Here is a 16,531-nt window from a genome sequence, read left to right on the forward strand (position 1 = left end):
GTCCCGGGGCAGCTCCGTGGAAAGCACCCCACAGGCCGAGGGCCACTCAAGCATCATGGAGGAACTGGGCAGCTCAGTGGGCCAGAACTCCTGGCGGAGCTGCTCGGGCTGCTGACAACTGGTCTGGCAGCCTGGACACGGCCCCTCAACTCTCGGGTTTCGGTTCCCCATTGTCAAAAGGGGAAGAGCATCTCGCTCCTGCCCAACCCTGTCTCTTGGGCCAGAGATGCTGATGGGTGAGTTCCCAGAGATGAGACAGCTCTTGAGAGAGGCAGCCTGGGAGGGGGGAGGTGAATGACAAGAATGAGGGGGCAGAGCGGAGTGGGAGTGAGGGGGCAGGGGGAGAGGAGGCAAGGACAGAGGAGCCATTGTGTGGATCAGAACTGGGGCCAGCGGGCTTTGCCCTTCACCTCCTCCCACTGGGTCCCCAGGCCGCATAGAGAACCCGCCCCCGACTCCAGGGCCTCCAGCCTGGGGTGCCGGGAGGGGAGCGATCCTGTCTCATCGCAGACTCAGGCACAACCACGTCTTCCCATTCCAGAGCCTGCTTCCCATCTGACCCCAAGGTTTACAGGCGGCGGCTCCCCAGGTGATGGCTCCCGAGAGAGGGAGGGAGAAGAAAGGGGAGGTGCCCGGCCGACCGGCAACCGCCTTCCTTCAAGGCCGAGATGTCCCGGGGACCCATCCCGCGTCCCGAGACCTCCAGGCGCCAAAAGCCCAGACTCCGACCCCTGCTCGGGGCGGGGGGCGGGGGGAGAGGGCACAGGGAGGAGGGCAGATGAGGGCGGGATCTGGCCCCCGGCTCCCACGAGGAGCCCTTTCCTCCGGACGCCGCTCGGGTCCCGGCGTCGCGTGACCGCGGCACTGCGGCTGCGGCGCTGCGCTCCCTCCCGCCCCGAGTCCTGGGGGGTGGGTGGGGTGGGGGGCTGGGACATTCTAGATCAGACCTGGGCGCGGCGCTGCCAGCGGGTGGTGATGCCCCAGATCCCGCCCCTCATTCCTAGCTCCGCGGTTTCCCTGTCCCTGACCCGCCGCTGAGTCACCTTCCCGGAATGCGCTCGGGGCGCTCCGGACGCAGCCAGGAATGCCCGGGGGCGGCGCGGGGCGGAGGCGCGCACCGCCGTGTCGCGCGCGGAGCCGCCGGCCGCGGACTCGCGGGTCCCCGCCCGCCCTTCCCCTCCTGGGGACCCTCGGGCCCCGCCCAGGTGTCGGGAAGCCCGGCCGCGGAGGCGTGGCCGGACCTGCCCCTTCTCGATTTTAAGGGGCGATGAGGAGAGGTGTGTGGGGGCCGCGAGGGGGCAGGTGCGGGCGGGTGAGCTCGGTGAAGCCTGGGCCTGGACCACTCAGCCTCCTGCAGGGCTTTGGTTTTCCCCAACTTTGGCCCAACCTGCTCCGGTCCGGGCACCTTCTTCCCCAGATCCGCAAACAACGCTCCAGAGAGGGAACTGGAGCTGGTCGCGGACACGTGCGCCGTGACTGGAGATCACACCCACCAACACGCGCCCCGCCTGCCTCCACTGAAAACTCCCGGCACATCTGCATCTTCCGGCCGAGCCGGGGTCGGGACGAGGGCCGCGCCCCCAACGCTGGGCTTTCCGATCCCGATGCGGACCCCCAGGCCTATTTGAACCCCGAGGCTCCTGGTCGGTGGGCCGGACCGCCGGCCGCTTCTTTGGCCCAGAGGAGCCTCGAAGGTGCTTGGAGGTTCCTGACAACGGCCCCTCCCCCCCATCGCGGTCCCCGCCGGTCTCCCACCCTCCCCGGGACCGCGCGCTCGGCTGCTCCGGCGTCAGGAAGCTAAAGGAACGCTCTGCGGGAGGACGGGGGCAGCCGGAGAGACACCCCGGTACGGGCGGGGGTTTAGGCCTCCGATTCCCAGTGGTTGGAGCTGGGCGCGTGAAGGGGGAGACCCGTCCCGGCCGCCAAGACTTCGGGCGCCGCGGCGAGTTCGCGGGGAGCCTGCGCTGCGCGTTCACCTTCACGCGCCCCGAACGCTGCGCTCGTGGCGCGCCGCTCGTGGCCGGCGCGGGACTTGGGCCTCGCGGATCACCTTCGCCTCTCCCGGGGCCGGGCCGCGGCGCCCCCTTCTCGCCGGTTGCCTGCGCCGAGCGGCGGGGGCGCGTAGTCACGCCCGGGACCTAGCGGAGGGTCGGCGGCGGCTGAGCCGCGGCGCGGGCGGTGCGGGAGGCAGCGCCGGGAGGCGGGGGAGTGGGCGGGCCCAGCCGCGCCGGGTCCTCCCCCTGGAGCGCGCGGGGCGCGGGGCGCGGGGCGGGGCCAGGGCCAGGCGGGCGCGGAAGCCGGAGCCTTCTCCGCATCCCGGCGAGGGGCGGCCAAGTTGAGCGAAAAGTTTGAGGCCGGAGGCAGCGAAGCCGTGGAGTCGGCGTCTATCCCGCCGCAGTTGTGCCTCCGACGCGGGGCTGAGCCCGGGACGAGCTGCGTCCGCTCTCGGCCTCTGTAGGGAACCGAGGTGGCGCCTCCCCAGCAAACCGGACAAACTGGGTAGGGCCGGCCGCCCGCCCTGCCTTCTCGCGGCTCGTGGCTCCTGGGCGGCCCGGAGAACTGGGCCACGAATCGCGTGGCCTCCGCGCCCACTCGGCTGAGAGAGGCGGCGGCTGGCGGCCGGGCTTGGGCTCCGTCCCCTCGCGATCCCGCGCTGCTCCCACGATCGCGGCGCGCGTCCGGGCAGAGCCGGGCCATTGAAGGTGCGCGCGGCTACCCCGGCCATTCTGGAGCTGGGGTTGGGGACCCGGCGACCAGGATGGCTTGGGGCCGGGATGGCTCGCCCCAAACTTCGTGCCCCACGGTGTCAAGTTCTGGGATTTGTACGTCGCTGGACTCCCCTCCCCCTGCAGCCCCGGGGGAGGGGGTGTGAGGTGACTGGTCGGACGGAGGGAGCCGCGGGGTTCTGACTCATCCGTCGGGCCGGAACCCGAGGCCCCGAGAAGAGACCCTTCGTCACAGCGGCTGGCAGCTCAGTCCCAGGACGGGAGCGCCCTGGGTGTCACCGGGCCTTGGCTCTCTGGACCCGTCCAAACACTAAGTCCCCAACCCCCGAGCCTTCAGCGATGCCGGGGCGCGCTGCTCTCCGCGCGGGGTCCGAGGATCCGGCCGCGCGCCCCTCACCTCGGGGAGCAGCTCCGGACTCCGCCAGCGCTGTCTCCTCTTCCTCAGATCCGGCCGCCGAAGGGGATGATGCGGGTGTCCCCACAGCCCGGACTCCGGGCGGGGAGGGCGAGACCCACAGCCGGCACCGCGACGCCCGCCTGGGCAGCACCGATAAGGAGCTGAAGGCAGGAGCGACGGCCGCGGGCAGCGCCCCGACAGCGCCGGGGAGCCCTAGGCAGCCGGAGCCGCGGGTCGAGGTCATGGATCCAGGTTTGTGGGGGCCGGGTGGGGAAGAGCTATAGGGGGATCCCTTCTCTCCCTAGCCAGGAAGGATGCCCATTCAGCTGGACAAAAGAGGGGGGGCTGGGGACGCTGGAGAGAGGCGCTGTCCCTGGTGAGGCCGGAGACGGGCAGGGCCGGGACCCAGGACGGGATGTCAGGGGTGCCCTGCTCCCCCTGGAGCTCCCTGCTGGAGGCCGCTGCCTCTGGCTCGCCTCTCCTGCATCCAGGACCCGGGTATTTCAGGCACCCGTTTCCATCCCGGTACCCCAGCTGTGACCCCGCGCCCCCTAGTGGCCGGTTGGGGACGCGGCCTTTTCAGGCGTGTTTTTTGCAGCCGGTGGTCCCCGGAACCTGCTCCCGCGGCCCTGCCGCGTGCTGGTGCTGCTGAACCCGCGCGGCGGCAAGGGCAAGGGCTTGCAGCTCTTCCGGAGCCACGTGCAGCCCCGGCTGGCCCAGGCTGATGTCTCCTACAGGCTCATGCTCACTGGTGAGTGCACCCCCCTCCCCACCACCACCCCCTCCCCCCCACCCCCGCCCAGGACGGAGCACCCACTGACAGGACCCTCCTCCATAGCCACCTGGTCTCCCCCTCCTACCTCCTAGAGCGGCGGAACCACGCCCGGGAGCTGGTGCGGGCGGAGGAGCTGGGACGCTGGGACGCGCTGGTGGTCATGTCGGGAGACGGGCTGATGCACGAGGTGAGGCCCCCACCTGGGGCCGGCGTGGGGGGCGGGGCGGGGTGTCCCCAGGCTGAGCCAGGCTCAGGCCGCTGTGCTCCCACAGGTGGTGAACGGGCTCATGGAGCGGCCCGACTGGGAGACCGCCATCCGGAAGCCCCTGTGTAGCCTCCCCGCCGGTTCCGGCAATGCGCTGGCAGCTTCTGTGAACCATTATGCCGGGTGAGAACCCAGGGCCAGCGTGGGCCTCAGTTTCCCCTCAGTGCAGGCCTACTGCCTGGTTTTCTAGAAAATCTCATCTGTGCGGGTAACTTCCCTTCCCTCTTTGCCGGAGCGTCCACCCTCAGTTCTGGGGCCCTCTCGAGGCTGCCTCTTCCCCCTGCCCACTTCCTGGGAGGCGGTCTGCAGAGGATGCATGAGTCCTTTTCCCCTCGCAGCTACGAGCAGGTGACCAACGAAGACCTCCTGAACAACTGCACGCTGCTGCTGTGTCGCCGGCGGCTGGCGCCCATGAACCTGCTGTCCCTGCGGATGGAGTCGGGGCTGCGGGTCTTCTCCGTGCTCAGCCTGGCCTGGGGCTTCATTGCCGACGTGGACATCGAAAGTGAGAAGTTTCGGCGCCTGGGGGAGATGCGCTTCACTGTGGGCACCCTCCTGCGCCTGGCAGCCCTGCGGGTCTACCGGGGCCAGCTGGCCTACCTCCCCGCAGAACGCGTGGCCTCCAAGGTGCCCGCCTCCCCTGCCCTGGACCGGCAGGACCATCAGGGCCCTGTGGACACCCACCTCGTGCCCCTGGAGGAGCCGGTGCCCGCTCACTGGACTGTGGTGCCCGAGCAGGACTTCGTGCTGGTGCTGGCGCTGCTGCACTCGCACCTGGGCAGCGAGATGTTTGCGGCCCCCATGGGCCACCGAGCGGCCGGCGCCATGCACCTGTTCTATGTGCGGGCAGGCGTGTCTCGGGCCATGCTGCTGCGCCTCTTCCTGGCCATGGAGAAGGGCAGGCACATGGAGTGCGACTGTCCCTACTTGGTGTATGTGCCCGTGGTGGCCTTCCGCCTGGAGCCCAAGGATGGGAAGGGGATGTTTGCTGTGGACGGGGAGTTGATGGTCAGCGAGGCGGTGCAGGGCCAGGTGCACCCAAACTACATCTGGATGGTCAGTGAGCCTTCATCCCGTCTGGAGCCGCAGCCGCCGCCACCCAGCCAGCAGCCTCCGCATGTGCCGCCTCCGGAAGATCCCGTATGACCCTCGCCTGGCTGTGCCTTACTCTGTCTTAGTGTCATCTGAGCTCAGGGCCCTCCCTCCCCCAGGCCTGGAGGGCCTGTCCCAGCTCCCGCGGGGAGGACTCCTGTGGGTAGAGGCTGTGCTTCAGAAGGACCTGCTCTGCCCGCCAAAGGCCAGGCTGAGGCCCTGGGCCAGGAGCCAGCGGGTTTACCCATTGTCTGTGGAGGCCACCCTATTGTTCTGGGAGCCCCACCCCATGAATCAAATCCAAATAAAGTGGCATCGCCAGTCTGTTGGTCTGATCCGAGGGGTGGGGAGGGAGTGGGGTCTTGCTCGGTCGGACTCTAGTATTTAATGTGAATGATGCCCAGTGGTGCCTCCTGGATTGGGCAGTCATTGTGCTGGTGGGCACAGGCCCAGAGCGGGTCCAGGTATCTTTGCAGGGAGTAAGGCCCAGCCCCGAGGCCGATTATACCCCGTTCGCAGCCAGGGAGCTCAGACACCCGATGAGGGAAGCCAGGCTCGGCCGGCGTGCCATTCTTACCGAGGACCACACAGCCAGCCAGTCTCCGCCGAAAGCGAAAACGCCTCAAGGAGGGGGCATTGGGGAAACAAGGACCAGAACTTAAAGGGGCAGGCACCTGTTCCCTTCTTAAAGGAGCCTGTCATCCCTCCACGGAGGGCTGTAGGCTGTGCAGCCTCCTCCGGCCTCCTCTGCCCTACCCTGCCCCATCCTCGTGGGCAGTTGGGCAGCAGTTAAAAGGAAGCAGCAGGGAGGGGCGGATGCCAGTCTCCCAACTGGCAGCCATTTTGGCTCACGGCCCTGGCAGGTGCTTCCATGCCAGCTCCCCAGCACCTGGGAGGTGGCCCACGTTGCTGAAACGGGCTCTTGAAGAACCAACACAGCCCTGCCCAGGGGCAGGCACACTGACCCTCCAAAACCTGAGCCCCTTGGGTGACTCCTGGGAACGCGGAAGGCACCGCAGCACCAAGGGCAGGGCCAGGGCCTCCCGCCAACGGGTCTCCTTCCCCGGGGAGGGGGTAAGGTGCCCGGAGGGGAAGAAAGGCGACAGAGCCCACACGAATGGCAGAGGCAGGTTTAATGGTGCCACCTTCTTTTTGTACATTGTAATGAGCCAAACCAAAAAAAATGCAAGTAAAAAAAAAAGGTTTAATCACACAGCACTTTATACAGATCTTAAGCAGCAGGCATTCACATCTCCACACGAACGGTGCACTGAGGCACGGCCCCAGCCACTGGATGTTCCTCACAGGACCCGGCTGCGCCCCAGTGCCGCGGCCGGGCCGGCTCCCTGCTTCCCCGCGGCTGCTGCCCGCCGGGTGGAAATGGCACAGCTCAGTGAGGAGCCGCTGGCGGCGGACAAGACGCATCATGCTTTGGCTTCTTTTTTGCTTGTTTTGTGTTTCTAATAAGAGTTAATATCTTTACTTTTGAAATTTATTTTCTTTCAACCTTAAATATTACATACATACACCAAAAATTACATACCTGCAATGCGCTCAACAGCGTCTCTTAACCTGGAGCTTCACATTATCAAAAGCTTAGAAAACGTGTAAACCTCTGGGCCCGTCTGCGAGGGAGACCCCACGCCCGCCACCTCTCCCCAGACTGAGCCTGCGGAGTCTGTAAGCGAAGGGCTGACAGGGCCGCCTCCTCACGGGAAAGAGGTGCTCCGTGTACGAGCTACAGGCCACCTCCCCGCGTGAGCGTTTGGTGGTGGGAGAGGCCCCAGCGCGGCCCAGGCCCTGGATGTGCTGCTGCTCCCGCCCCTGGGGTCCCGGGACAGGACTGAGCGGGGAGCGGACATTGGCTTCAGTTCAAGCAGGCGAGGCCGTGAAGCCAGAACTGCCCCCAGCCACGTGGGCAGGAAGAGCAAGGCACCTACAGCTCCCAGTCCTCACTGCGTGTTAGCCTGTGAGGCCACCACCTCGCCTGGGTGTCACCCTGAGCCCCCGCCTGGCCTTGTAGGAGCAAGTTCAACAGGCCTGAGGGCTGTCCTGTGGTACAAGGGCCAGAACAGAGCCAGGCGTCAGTGACAGCGGCTACAACGCCCAGGGGAGAGTGTGGTGCTGGGGGCCGGGGGACCTAGAGGCAGTGGCCTGGGACATGGGGAAGCTACAATGGCACTGAAGATGGAAGGGACGGGGAGATTGCCGGAGCAATCCACACTTCATGCAAGGCACGGCCGCTCGTCCTGCTGCTCTGCAAAGCTCTGGGCCCCGGAGCCCGGCCCTCGGAAAACTCCACCTCGACCCGAGAGGGAGACGGCAAGGAGGTGGGTGCCGACATCCCGCCTGGGGTGAGAGTGGAAAGTCAGCAACAGGGTCCAGATGCTTTGCACAGGGCTCGCCTGTTGGAAGATCGCTTACGAGCAGAAATGGCAGCATCTCAAGAAATTCCTTGCACGTCAGCATCAAACTCACGAGGGGGGGAGGGGGACGGGACAGGAGAGAGCGGGAAGCGGGGAGGGCCTGGGGGAGGGAGTGAGCAGGTGCTGGCCTCTCCCACCATGATCCTCCTTCCTGGGGCTGGCGCTACTTGTCGTCTGTGCTCTCAGGCATGCCTGCCTCGATCAGAGCGGCCCGGAACTGGGCCAAGACGCCCCGGATGCTCTTGATGAACCCCTTGGAAAGCGGGAAGAGGGGAAAGCCGATGTCAGGGTAGCCGCTCTTCTCAGGCAAGAAGCTCCGGTAGCTCTTTCTCCGCTTCTTTGGTTTGACACTGGGGGGCACTGAGGCGTCCGGCGCCGCCTCCGAGGCCTGGTCTGTGTGGTCCCTGCTGGCTGCAGCCGGGCCCTGGGCGCCGCCCTCTGAGTCTGAGCCCGGGGAGGCCTCTCCAGGGGCTAGCCCGCCGTCCTCCACTTCCTCCCGGCCGCTGTCCGAGAGCTCGGCCACGCCAGGCGGCCCTGTAGAGCCGCTGTCCTTGGAGATGCCGTTGGGCAGTGCCTGGGCCTGCTCCAGCAGGGCGTGCGTCTCCAGCCAGGACTCAATGCGGTTCACCAGCCGCCAGCCACCGGTGCGGAAGTGCTGCCGGATCTCCTGCTCGAAGACCTCGGCGGGCCGCCGCACCAGCTGGGTCATGGACTGCACCACGCGGATCAGCGCCATCTCGTTGTAGCAGCGGCTGTTCTCGTAGCCCTCCTGCAGGCCCCGGTCGCTGTCGAAGCCGGCTTCGTTGTAGTACGGCTCGTTCACCAGGATCAGACCTGCGAGGGGGAAGCCCATCAGGACCGGCTGACCTCAACCCCCAAGGGGGCGGCCAGCACTGTGCCCTCCAGCCCGCCATCACCACCCGGAGCCCCAGCCACTGTACCTTGGATGGAGATGAGCACCTGGAGAAGGCTGGATTTGCTCGTCCACCTCTCTGTCCCCTGAAACACACGGACGGTCACCTCTGTCCCAGACACCACCCTGATGGCCTGTCCCCCATCCCGACGGCTGGCATGGTACTGACCTTTCCGATCCAGGTGCCCAGGAGGCTGACACACACCTTCCCATTGTCATACAGGTTGGGGTTCAGACGGCCACTGCACTGGGAGAGGTAGCAGAAGTGGGGGGGCACGGCCGGGTAGATGTTGGGGAGCTGGATGTCAAACAGGTAGAGGCCGTCCTCGTAGGGGGTGCGAGTGGGGCCCTTGATCAGGGCTGAGAAGAGGTCCTAGAGGAGGGAGGCGTGACTGGCAGGGGCTCTGCACACGGGTCTCCAGAGCGCGCGGGCAGAGCAGCACCTGCGACTCCCCAAGGCCGGCGGAGAGACGCCAATGCAAACCCTCCGTACAGACCCACCTAGTGTCTAACTCCTGGCATAAAAGGAATTTTCCAGGTTTTACTTCTCTTTAACCATTATTTCAGAAGGCTTCCGCAAACACCGGCCCTGACCCAGGCCCAACAAGGCAAGAACACTGACAACCATCAGGGGTGAAGGAGTGCCCGGATGGCGGCCGCGCCTGCTTTCAGGGAACCAGAGGACGAGGATGTGAACTCCAGGAGGACATGTGGGAGAGCCACAGACACCGAGGTCTGGGTCCGTGGCCCTGCCAGTGAGGGACGGACCGTGAGTGCTCTCTCGGGGCCACCGTGGGCCTCAGGTTCCTGCACTGCGTCCCTTCCCCTCTGAGGGAGATTGGGGAAAAAAACAGAACAAAATAACAAAGAAATACTATTCCCTTCTCCCTCAGCAGAGGTTGAAATTTTCAAAAAGATGTTTCCTGAAAGCCAAGAAGAACCAAGCCCTGCCCTGAGCAGCACCCTCTGTGGTCTCTCTTTTGGGCCGAGCTGGGGCCTCGGTCAGACTCCAGCTCATGCGTCAGGGCGGCACACAGGGGGCCCAGCAGAGGTCTGCTGAGTAAGAAAGGGGGGAGTGGGGAGGGTCCTGCCCTTCCTGGAATAAAGGAGGAAGCAATGACACGGCATGGGCGGCATGACTCACACCCCAGGCCCCGCCACCAGGACAGAGAGGAGTGTGATGTTGTCACATGAAGGCTATTCTGTGGCTAAAAAGGGAGGGACTAGACCAATATGAACCAACCTGCGTAGGTCTCGAAATTACCCTGCTAAGCGAGAAAAGCAAGTTACAGGTGATGTGTACAATGCCGCGCTATTTATGTAAAACAAATCGTACAAAATAGCTAGTGTTTATGACGACGCATGAGAATGTAAAAACATAAAAAACATCATTCAGAAATGCACCGAACTCCTCAAGTCAGGACCCCGGAGGGCCGGTGGGGAGTGGCCAAAGGCAACCTCAGCTCTTTCTGCAATGGGCTAATGTTTTCAGAAGGAAGTCTGGGCCCTGGCTTGTGTGGCTCAGTGGGTAGAGCGTTGGCCTGAGGACTGAAGGGTCCCAGGTTCGATTCTGGTCGGGGGCACTTGCCCGGTTGCAGGCTCGGTCCCTAGTGGGGGCGTGCAGGAGGCAGCCGATCAATAGTTCTCTCTCATCAGTTATGTTTCTGTCTCTCTCTCCCTCTCCCTCTCCCTTCTTCTCTGAGGTCAATGAAGATATGCTTAAAAAAAAGAAGACTGGACTCGGGTAACAATGATATAATTTAAGACGAACTTTAAAACAGAGGGAGGAGAGAAGGAGCCACCTGGTTGACTTTGCCCCGACCTGACCGAGCCTGCTTCCCGCCTTATCACAGGTGTGGGCGGCCTCAGTGCCATCAGGCCCGAAGGCCAGGGGCCCACAGTGCCCATCTGCGCCTGCCCACACCGCCCACGGGCTACTTGCCATCCTGTCCTCGAAAGTCTTGACTGCAATGCCGTCGGGCAGCGAGGTGGCCAGCAGCGCCATCTCCTTGCGCACTGCGCTGAAGAACTTCTTGGCCTCTGGGGGCTGGAACTCAATTTTCTTAAAAGAGTGATTCGCTAGAGGGGGAAAGAGACGGTGCAATCCCTGATGCGAGGCCTGAGCACCCCACCGAGAAGGGCAGCTGCCGTGCGTGCTCCCCAGACAGGTGAGCAGCCCACTCTCTCTGTTCCCCCCTCACCTTTCCCCCCTCCCCTCCCGTCTCTCCTGCCACCAGGACCAGTGGCCACACAGGGAAGTGTCTGTCCCCCGGGTCCCGGAACAGCAGAGGGGCTGGGTGGGGACTAGGCTCTGCCCCCAGATCTGCAAACACCAAAGGGGGAACTCACAGGGCGCGCACTCCAGCACCGAGAAGACCTCGCCCTTGGCGCTGGTGAAGGTGACGCCGGGCTTGCCGCCGCACTGCTGGCAGAGCACCGGCGTCTCGCTGGGCCACTCGGCCTTCATGGGAGACTGCGCCTCGGGCTTGTCCTCCTTGCGCTCTGCGTCCGGCAGGGCCTCCATCTTCTCCTCCTCCGCGATGGCCACATTGTCCAGGGTCTTCTTGAGGTTTTCCTGCAGCTTCTTGATGTCATCCAGAAACTTCTTCTCCCGCGTCGGCTTCTCGGGCTCCACCGTCGGGGAGGTGGGGGAGCCCGTCAGCAGCTGCTCCACCGTCATGTTCTTGAGGCTCTCCAGGATCTTGATGGCCTCTTTCAGCTCCCGGAAGCTCTTCGGGGGCCCGTCCTTGCCGGCCTTCTCTATCAGCCCGGCCACCGGGGCGGCCATGGCCACAGCCCCCTGAATGGCAGCTGTGGCAGCCTCTTCGCTGATCACCACGCCCTTGTCCTCCTCGGGGGCCGCCGGCTGTTCGGTGGGTGGGATGGGGGGCTCCTCTATCTTGGGGTGCTCGTCCTCCACCAGCCCATTGTCCGTCTCCCAGCTGTCACTGTCGTCCTCCCACTCATCGGAGGATGCCCCACTGGTGCTGCCTTCCACTGAGTCGTAGTCCGACTCCTCGATCTCAGACTCGATGTTGTACAGGTGCTGGGAACAGGCGGCACCTCTGAGAGCTCTGCCGGCACCAGGGGCCGTGGCAGCCCGCTCCACCCTTCCCCTTCCTACTCTGGACTCTGCAGGTCGCTCTGTGCTAGGTGCCACCTGTGTCTCTGGGAGGTGCCTTCACCTGCTCCATCCCAGCAACAGCACCTGGAGCCCCACCCCCAGAGGACTCGGGCCCCAGGCTGTGTGGCTACACTGGGAGCTGGGGACATGCCAGAGGAGGGGACATCCGGGACAGCTGGCCTGGGTCACATGTGTTCCCAGCCCGGAAAGAGGGGAGAGCTGGGCCTGAGGACGGCTCGACCAAGGAGGTGAAGGAATGGCACTGAGAACAGCGCTGAGCACAGAACCCCAGCAGGTGCTGGGCCAGGTGGCTCTTCTTCCTTAGTTCTGTGAAGGTTTCCCTGCCACCCTCAGGAAGGAACCTGCATCTTCTCAGCACAGGGAGATGGGGACCCAGGCCAATCAGGGAAGTCTGTGACATCTACATGCACCTGGGGCTGCCAGGTGGGGTGAGACCACAGAGCTGGGCGAATCACGCCGCCCTCCCTCTCGAGCTTCCCCTGGAACTCTGTTATCCACAAGGAAACACCTCACCAGGAGGATGAGGGCCTGGCCCCTGGTCCCTGAGGCAGGCCAGGCTTCCAGCCCCGCCATTGCAGCTGAGCGGTCTGGGCCTGGCAGGGCCTTACCTGGGGCAGGATGATGGTCTTGGAGTTGTCGGCCCACACCACCTCCACCTTGCTGCTGACGTCCACGCGGGCCACCTGGCCAACCGATGGCTGCTGGGCAAAAGGGACAGGGTCAAGGGTGCAGCCCTACAGGAGGGGCGAGGCCAGCACCTCTGAAAGGGAGGGCCAGCAGTGGGTGGCAAGGGTGAGGCCGTAAAAACAGGAAGGAAGTGGGCACCATCTGGAAGAGGCCAGTGAGCAGCTCAAGCACGGGGCCCTTTTGCTCAAACACCTCTAACGTGCCCTGTGCCCCGAACTCCCACTCCACCTGCCGCCGCCGTGCACACCCCAGCCGCCCCCCTCCCTCGTGCAGCATGCTGGTCTCCCAGGCGTCCTGTCCTTCCCAGATGGGTTCCAGCCTCAGGCCTTTTGCCCCTCCGCTTCCTCTGCTGGAACCTGCCCAACCACACCCACCATCCCACCTGTTCTCCAAGGCCCAGCTCAGATGCAACCTCCCAGCCGGGCCAGGGTTCCTGTAGCGCTCAGGACAAGGAGAGGGCTTCCCTAGCGACCTGACAGGCAGGGGGCAGGCAGGCGCTCCTGGTGCCGGTGCAGCTTGGGATGAGCCAGAGGACTGGAGGTCTGGTCTCCTGGAGCCACCTGGTGGCACCACCAGGCACTGCAGCTGCTGCACAGGAGGCGCAGCTATGGGAACTTGAACTTGGGGGTCCATACCTCATCCTCCTTGGGAGGAGCTCCGTCCTCAGTGTTGCCGATGCGGATGACGATGTCGGTTGTGCGGAACCGGAAGTCAGGGTGGTCAGCGATGTCATAAACGCTCACATCTTCCTCTTCTCCAATCAGCTGGCACAGGATGGGTTTTTGTGAGCCCAGGGCCCTGCGCCCAGCCCACCAGAGCCCCCCGAGGAGGAAGCAGGGCTGCACACTCACCTCCACATCATCCCCACTCGGCCGCAGCTTGAACCACTTCACCACACAGGTGCGGCCCACGTGGTCCCCAGACTGCACCACACCGTAGACAGCGGGGTCTGGGCAGCTCTGGACTAGGGAACCAGAGAGCACATGACTAAGGAGCCCTGGTGGTGTCACCTGCTACCCTCTCACCCACCCACTACGTGTCAAGCACAGCCGGGCACAGAGCCCACGTGTTCCCTGGCTCGGTCAAGAGAAGCCAGAAAAGGCTCCCCCAGTCCTCCAAAGAGCAGCCACTCTCACAGGGGAGTCTCCTGACCTGCGCCCGCTTGCCCGTTTCCCAGGCCCTGAGAAGGAATGGCCGCCCGGAGCCGGCACTACCTCGCTTGTCCACCACGAAGTCCCCGGGGCAGAACTCGTTGTTGTCCAGGTGGTGCACCGGGAAGAGGTCGTTGGAGCGGATGTTGCACTCCACGGAGCCGTCCTGCCACATCACGTCTGCTGAGGTCATCGTGGTCACCACCTCCACCGCCACCCTGCAGTGGGGCCAGTGAGCCAGGCCACGCAAAGGCCTCCGGAGCAAGGGCAGGCCCCCTTCTGCCCTCCCTCTCGTGGGCTTGGTGGCTTGGAACTTCATTCAGACAAGCAGGGCAGGCCAGCGGGTGCTCACCTAGAGCCTCCATGGCCTATGACCTTCCTGAGAACATCCCGTTTGGAGAGCTCAACTGAATAGTCAAGACCACTGCCCCACCCTCTCTCTTACTCTCAGATCTCTCCTTCCCACCCGGGCCAACCCCAGGCACCGACATCATCTCAGCTGGGGACCACGAGCCTTTACAGCAGGGGTGGGGAACACTCAGCCTGAGGGTCATATAAGGCCCATGAAATCATTCGGTCTGGCCCTGCCAAGGCATTAGGGGTGAGTTAATTAAATGTTTGACTAAATATAACAGGCTGATTTTTGTTATAATTAAGGCCCTCGAATGATGTCATAAGTATCCAAATTGCCCTTGGCAGGGAAAAGGGTCCCCACCCCTGCTTTATAGGGTTGCAGACCCTGTGTGTGAGCCCGAGTGTGCACATGGGGGGTTAAGGGGATGGTCCCAGGCTGGACACTCAGCCAGGAGGGAGGGCGCCCTGCCCTCTGGGTGTACCTGTCGCCCGGCTTGAAGTCACGGGTGATTTTATTCTTCTTCCTCTTGTGTTTTCGCTTTAAGTTCTTGATAGACAAGGGGATGCTCTTTTTGCGATTCGTGCCACTGCCGCTCTGGGAGGAGGTGGTGGAGCTGGCGGAGGAGGTGACCGAGCTGGTGTCGTCCGTGTCGTCAGCAGCCTCGTCGTCGGCGTCCTGCTCGGCGGAGTGCAGCCTGTCGTCTCCGCCCTCCTTCAGCAGGAAGGGGGGCAGCGGCTCACCCGCCTCCAGGGCCTCCTCGGGGCCCTCGTCCTGCATCTCCCCGGGGCTGGCGGACCCGTCAGGCGTCTCCTCGTGGCTGGCGGACCCCGTTTCACTCTTGGCTTTGGTCCCCCCCTTCTTGCCTGGCTCCTCCGCAGAATGGTCCCTGGAGCACTGGGTGTCGGGGGAGCAGGACATGATCCTCACGACCTGCTTCTTCAACAGGCGCTTCACCTGCGAGGCAGAGCAGGAGGAGCTGTAGCCAGGCCTGGCGCACCCTGCCCTGCAGAATGGGACACCCCAGCAGGCTGACCCCAGGCAGCGTGGTCTGGGAGTGACAGCGATGTACTCCTATGTGGCCTGCAAAGGTCACCAGGACTGCCCCCCACGACCTGAAGCACAGACTGTCGTGCCGGGCTGTGGAAACAGCTCAAGGCCAGTTCCTCAATGCCCACCAGTCCAGCCCGCGGACATACCTTCTTGGCCATCGAGCCCTCCCCCTGGGCGCAGTGCTTCTCTGGGCATTCACAGGCGATCTTGGCCAGCTCTACCTTGGCCGGGAAGACAAACAGGCAGCGCTCCCCCAGCTGCCGCTGAGCATGGTCAAAGCACCCGAGACGCTTCACCCTGGGAGGGAGAAGCGGGGCTAGGCCAGCAGCTCTCGGCCCCCACCTGCACTGTGGCCCAGAGACTTGCTGGGGGCCGGCCCCAGGGTTTGTGAGGGGGTGGCATGCTGGAGCCGCTCACCTGCCCAGGTTCTCCTGGGTGATGACAGAGGGTGGGGGGCTGACGCTGTCCGTGCCCCCTGGACAGAAGCTCTTGGTAATCCATGTGACTTTCAGTTCCACAACCTGCACCTGGGCGGTGAGTGAGCAGGGCCATAGGCAGCAGGCTCTGACACTCTCCCTTTAAGCAGCTGCCAGAGCCCACCTGACCTCCAGGGCAGGAGTCGGGCTTCAGTGTTCACCAGTACGACACCCAGAGCAGCCCCCACCTGTAACTAAGGCCCCACCCTGGGATCCCTGTCACCTCCTTACCTCTTCAGGGCCCAGTGGACCTGCCACTCCCCTCCCGCCACCTTGCTCAGCCTGGGTTCTCCTTATCCTCAAAGCCCTTTCAGAGAACAGGGTCCCGAGGCCACCAGGCTCAGCGCTCAGAGCAGGCAAGGACGGGGCAGGCTGCTCAGCTCCAGGTCCCACCCCACCTCCCCGCCGGCCCCCAGCCCTACCTCTTCCACCACCACCCGGAACTTGCTCTTGGTGCTGAGCACGGGCTTGACCCCCGACAGCCACTGGACACTGGAGAAGATCTTGGCAGGGCCGATGAGCACCTGGCCCGGGTAGAAGCCGTAGGAATCGTCGAAGAAGAGACCCTGCAGGGTTTGGAGCCAGAGGAAAGTGCTCCTGAGCAGCGCCCCCTCGGGGGATGGTGCTTCCCGCGCCACCTTCAGCCCCACTCCTCGCCGGCCCCCCTCGCCCAACACCTGCCCCAGCGAGGCCCCCAGGGTCCCTAAAACAAACCCCAAGGCTCCAGAGCAGCACAAGCTCGGCCACACCAATGTTGTTGGTCGGGAGGACATTCGGGGACTAAGGCTCTAGAGGACAGGGGCCCCCACCCTGTGTGATCGGCACTGTGCCCAGCACACTTATTTACAGTCGGTCGTAAACTCCTGCTCTAAAACGTAGTGCTGCACTAATACTGCATACACGCTAGACAAAGCCACCGAGGTTTTAAAAGGATGACACAGACCTCAACAGAATATAAAGAGAAGTCCTCATCCTTTCTGCCCTTTTCCAGGAAACCACCGTGCCCAGAAGCATTTAGCCTGGGCCAGCTACAGCTCTGTGCCATGAAGTCCTTTTCCCACACAGCCCAGAGG

At 64.2% G+C, this 16,531-nt stretch overlaps 2 protein-coding genes across 9 annotated transcripts in view; one reads left to right on the forward strand and one right to left on the reverse strand.

The window, feature by feature from the left end:
- Positions 1–227: 227 nt before the first annotated feature.
- SPHK1 (sphingosine kinase 1) lies at positions 228–5,576 on the forward strand. Of its 7 annotated transcripts, none has more exons than XM_070395098.1 (6): positions 228–236; positions 3,172–3,375; positions 3,722–3,874; positions 3,991–4,085; positions 4,171–4,286; positions 4,502–5,576. In XM_070395098.1, the coding sequence occupies exons 1-6, from the start codon at positions 233–235 to the stop codon at positions 5,307–5,309; spliced, it is 1,380 nt and encodes a 459-aa protein (XP_070251199.1). In that variant the 5' UTR covers positions 228–232; the 3' UTR covers positions 5,310–5,576. The 7 variants fall into 7 exon arrangements, with proteins under 7 accessions (XP_070251199.1, XP_070251204.1, XP_070251201.1 ...); XM_070395103.1 differs by lacking the exon at positions 228–236 and adding an exon at positions 572–589; XM_070395100.1 differs by lacking the exon at positions 228–236 and adding an exon at positions 1,562–1,846.
- An 863-nt stretch (positions 5,577–6,439) lies between these two features.
- UBE2O (ubiquitin conjugating enzyme E2 O) overlaps positions 6,440–16,531 on the reverse strand; it is a 36,677-nt gene continuing 26,585 nt past the window's right edge. Inside the window, exons 6-18 of one of the 2 annotated variants that reach the window (XM_070395095.1) lie at positions 15,881–16,024; positions 15,400–15,509; positions 15,129–15,279; positions 14,414–14,886; positions 13,641–13,795; positions 13,278–13,390; positions 13,062–13,190; positions 12,348–12,437; positions 10,944–11,640; positions 10,537–10,673; positions 8,764–8,967; positions 8,623–8,680; positions 6,440–8,515 (exon numbers count right to left, since the gene is read on the reverse strand). In XM_070395095.1, the coding sequence (XP_070251196.1) occupies positions 7,845–8,515; positions 8,623–8,680; positions 8,764–8,967; positions 10,537–10,673; positions 10,944–11,640; positions 12,348–12,437; positions 13,062–13,190; positions 13,278–13,390; positions 13,641–13,795; positions 14,414–14,886; positions 15,129–15,279; positions 15,400–15,509; positions 15,881–16,024 (3,132 nt within the window). In that variant the 3' untranslated portion in view covers positions 6,440–7,844. Of the gene's footprint in view, positions 8,516–8,622; positions 8,681–8,763; positions 8,968–10,536; positions 10,674–10,943; positions 11,641–12,347; positions 12,441–13,061; positions 13,191–13,277; positions 13,391–13,640; positions 13,796–14,413; positions 14,887–15,128; positions 15,280–15,399; positions 15,510–15,880; positions 16,025–16,531 lie in introns of both variants that reach the window. The other variant, XM_070395094.1, reaches the window with a different exon arrangement.

This window comes from Myotis yumanensis, unplaced genomic scaffold, assembly GCF_028538775.1.
Source record: "Myotis yumanensis isolate MYYU_CA2020_CCGP unplaced genomic scaffold, mMyoYum1.0.hap1 SCAF_16, whole genome shotgun sequence".
Lineage (NCBI taxonomy): Eukaryota > Metazoa > Chordata > Mammalia > Chiroptera > Vespertilionidae > Myotis > Myotis yumanensis.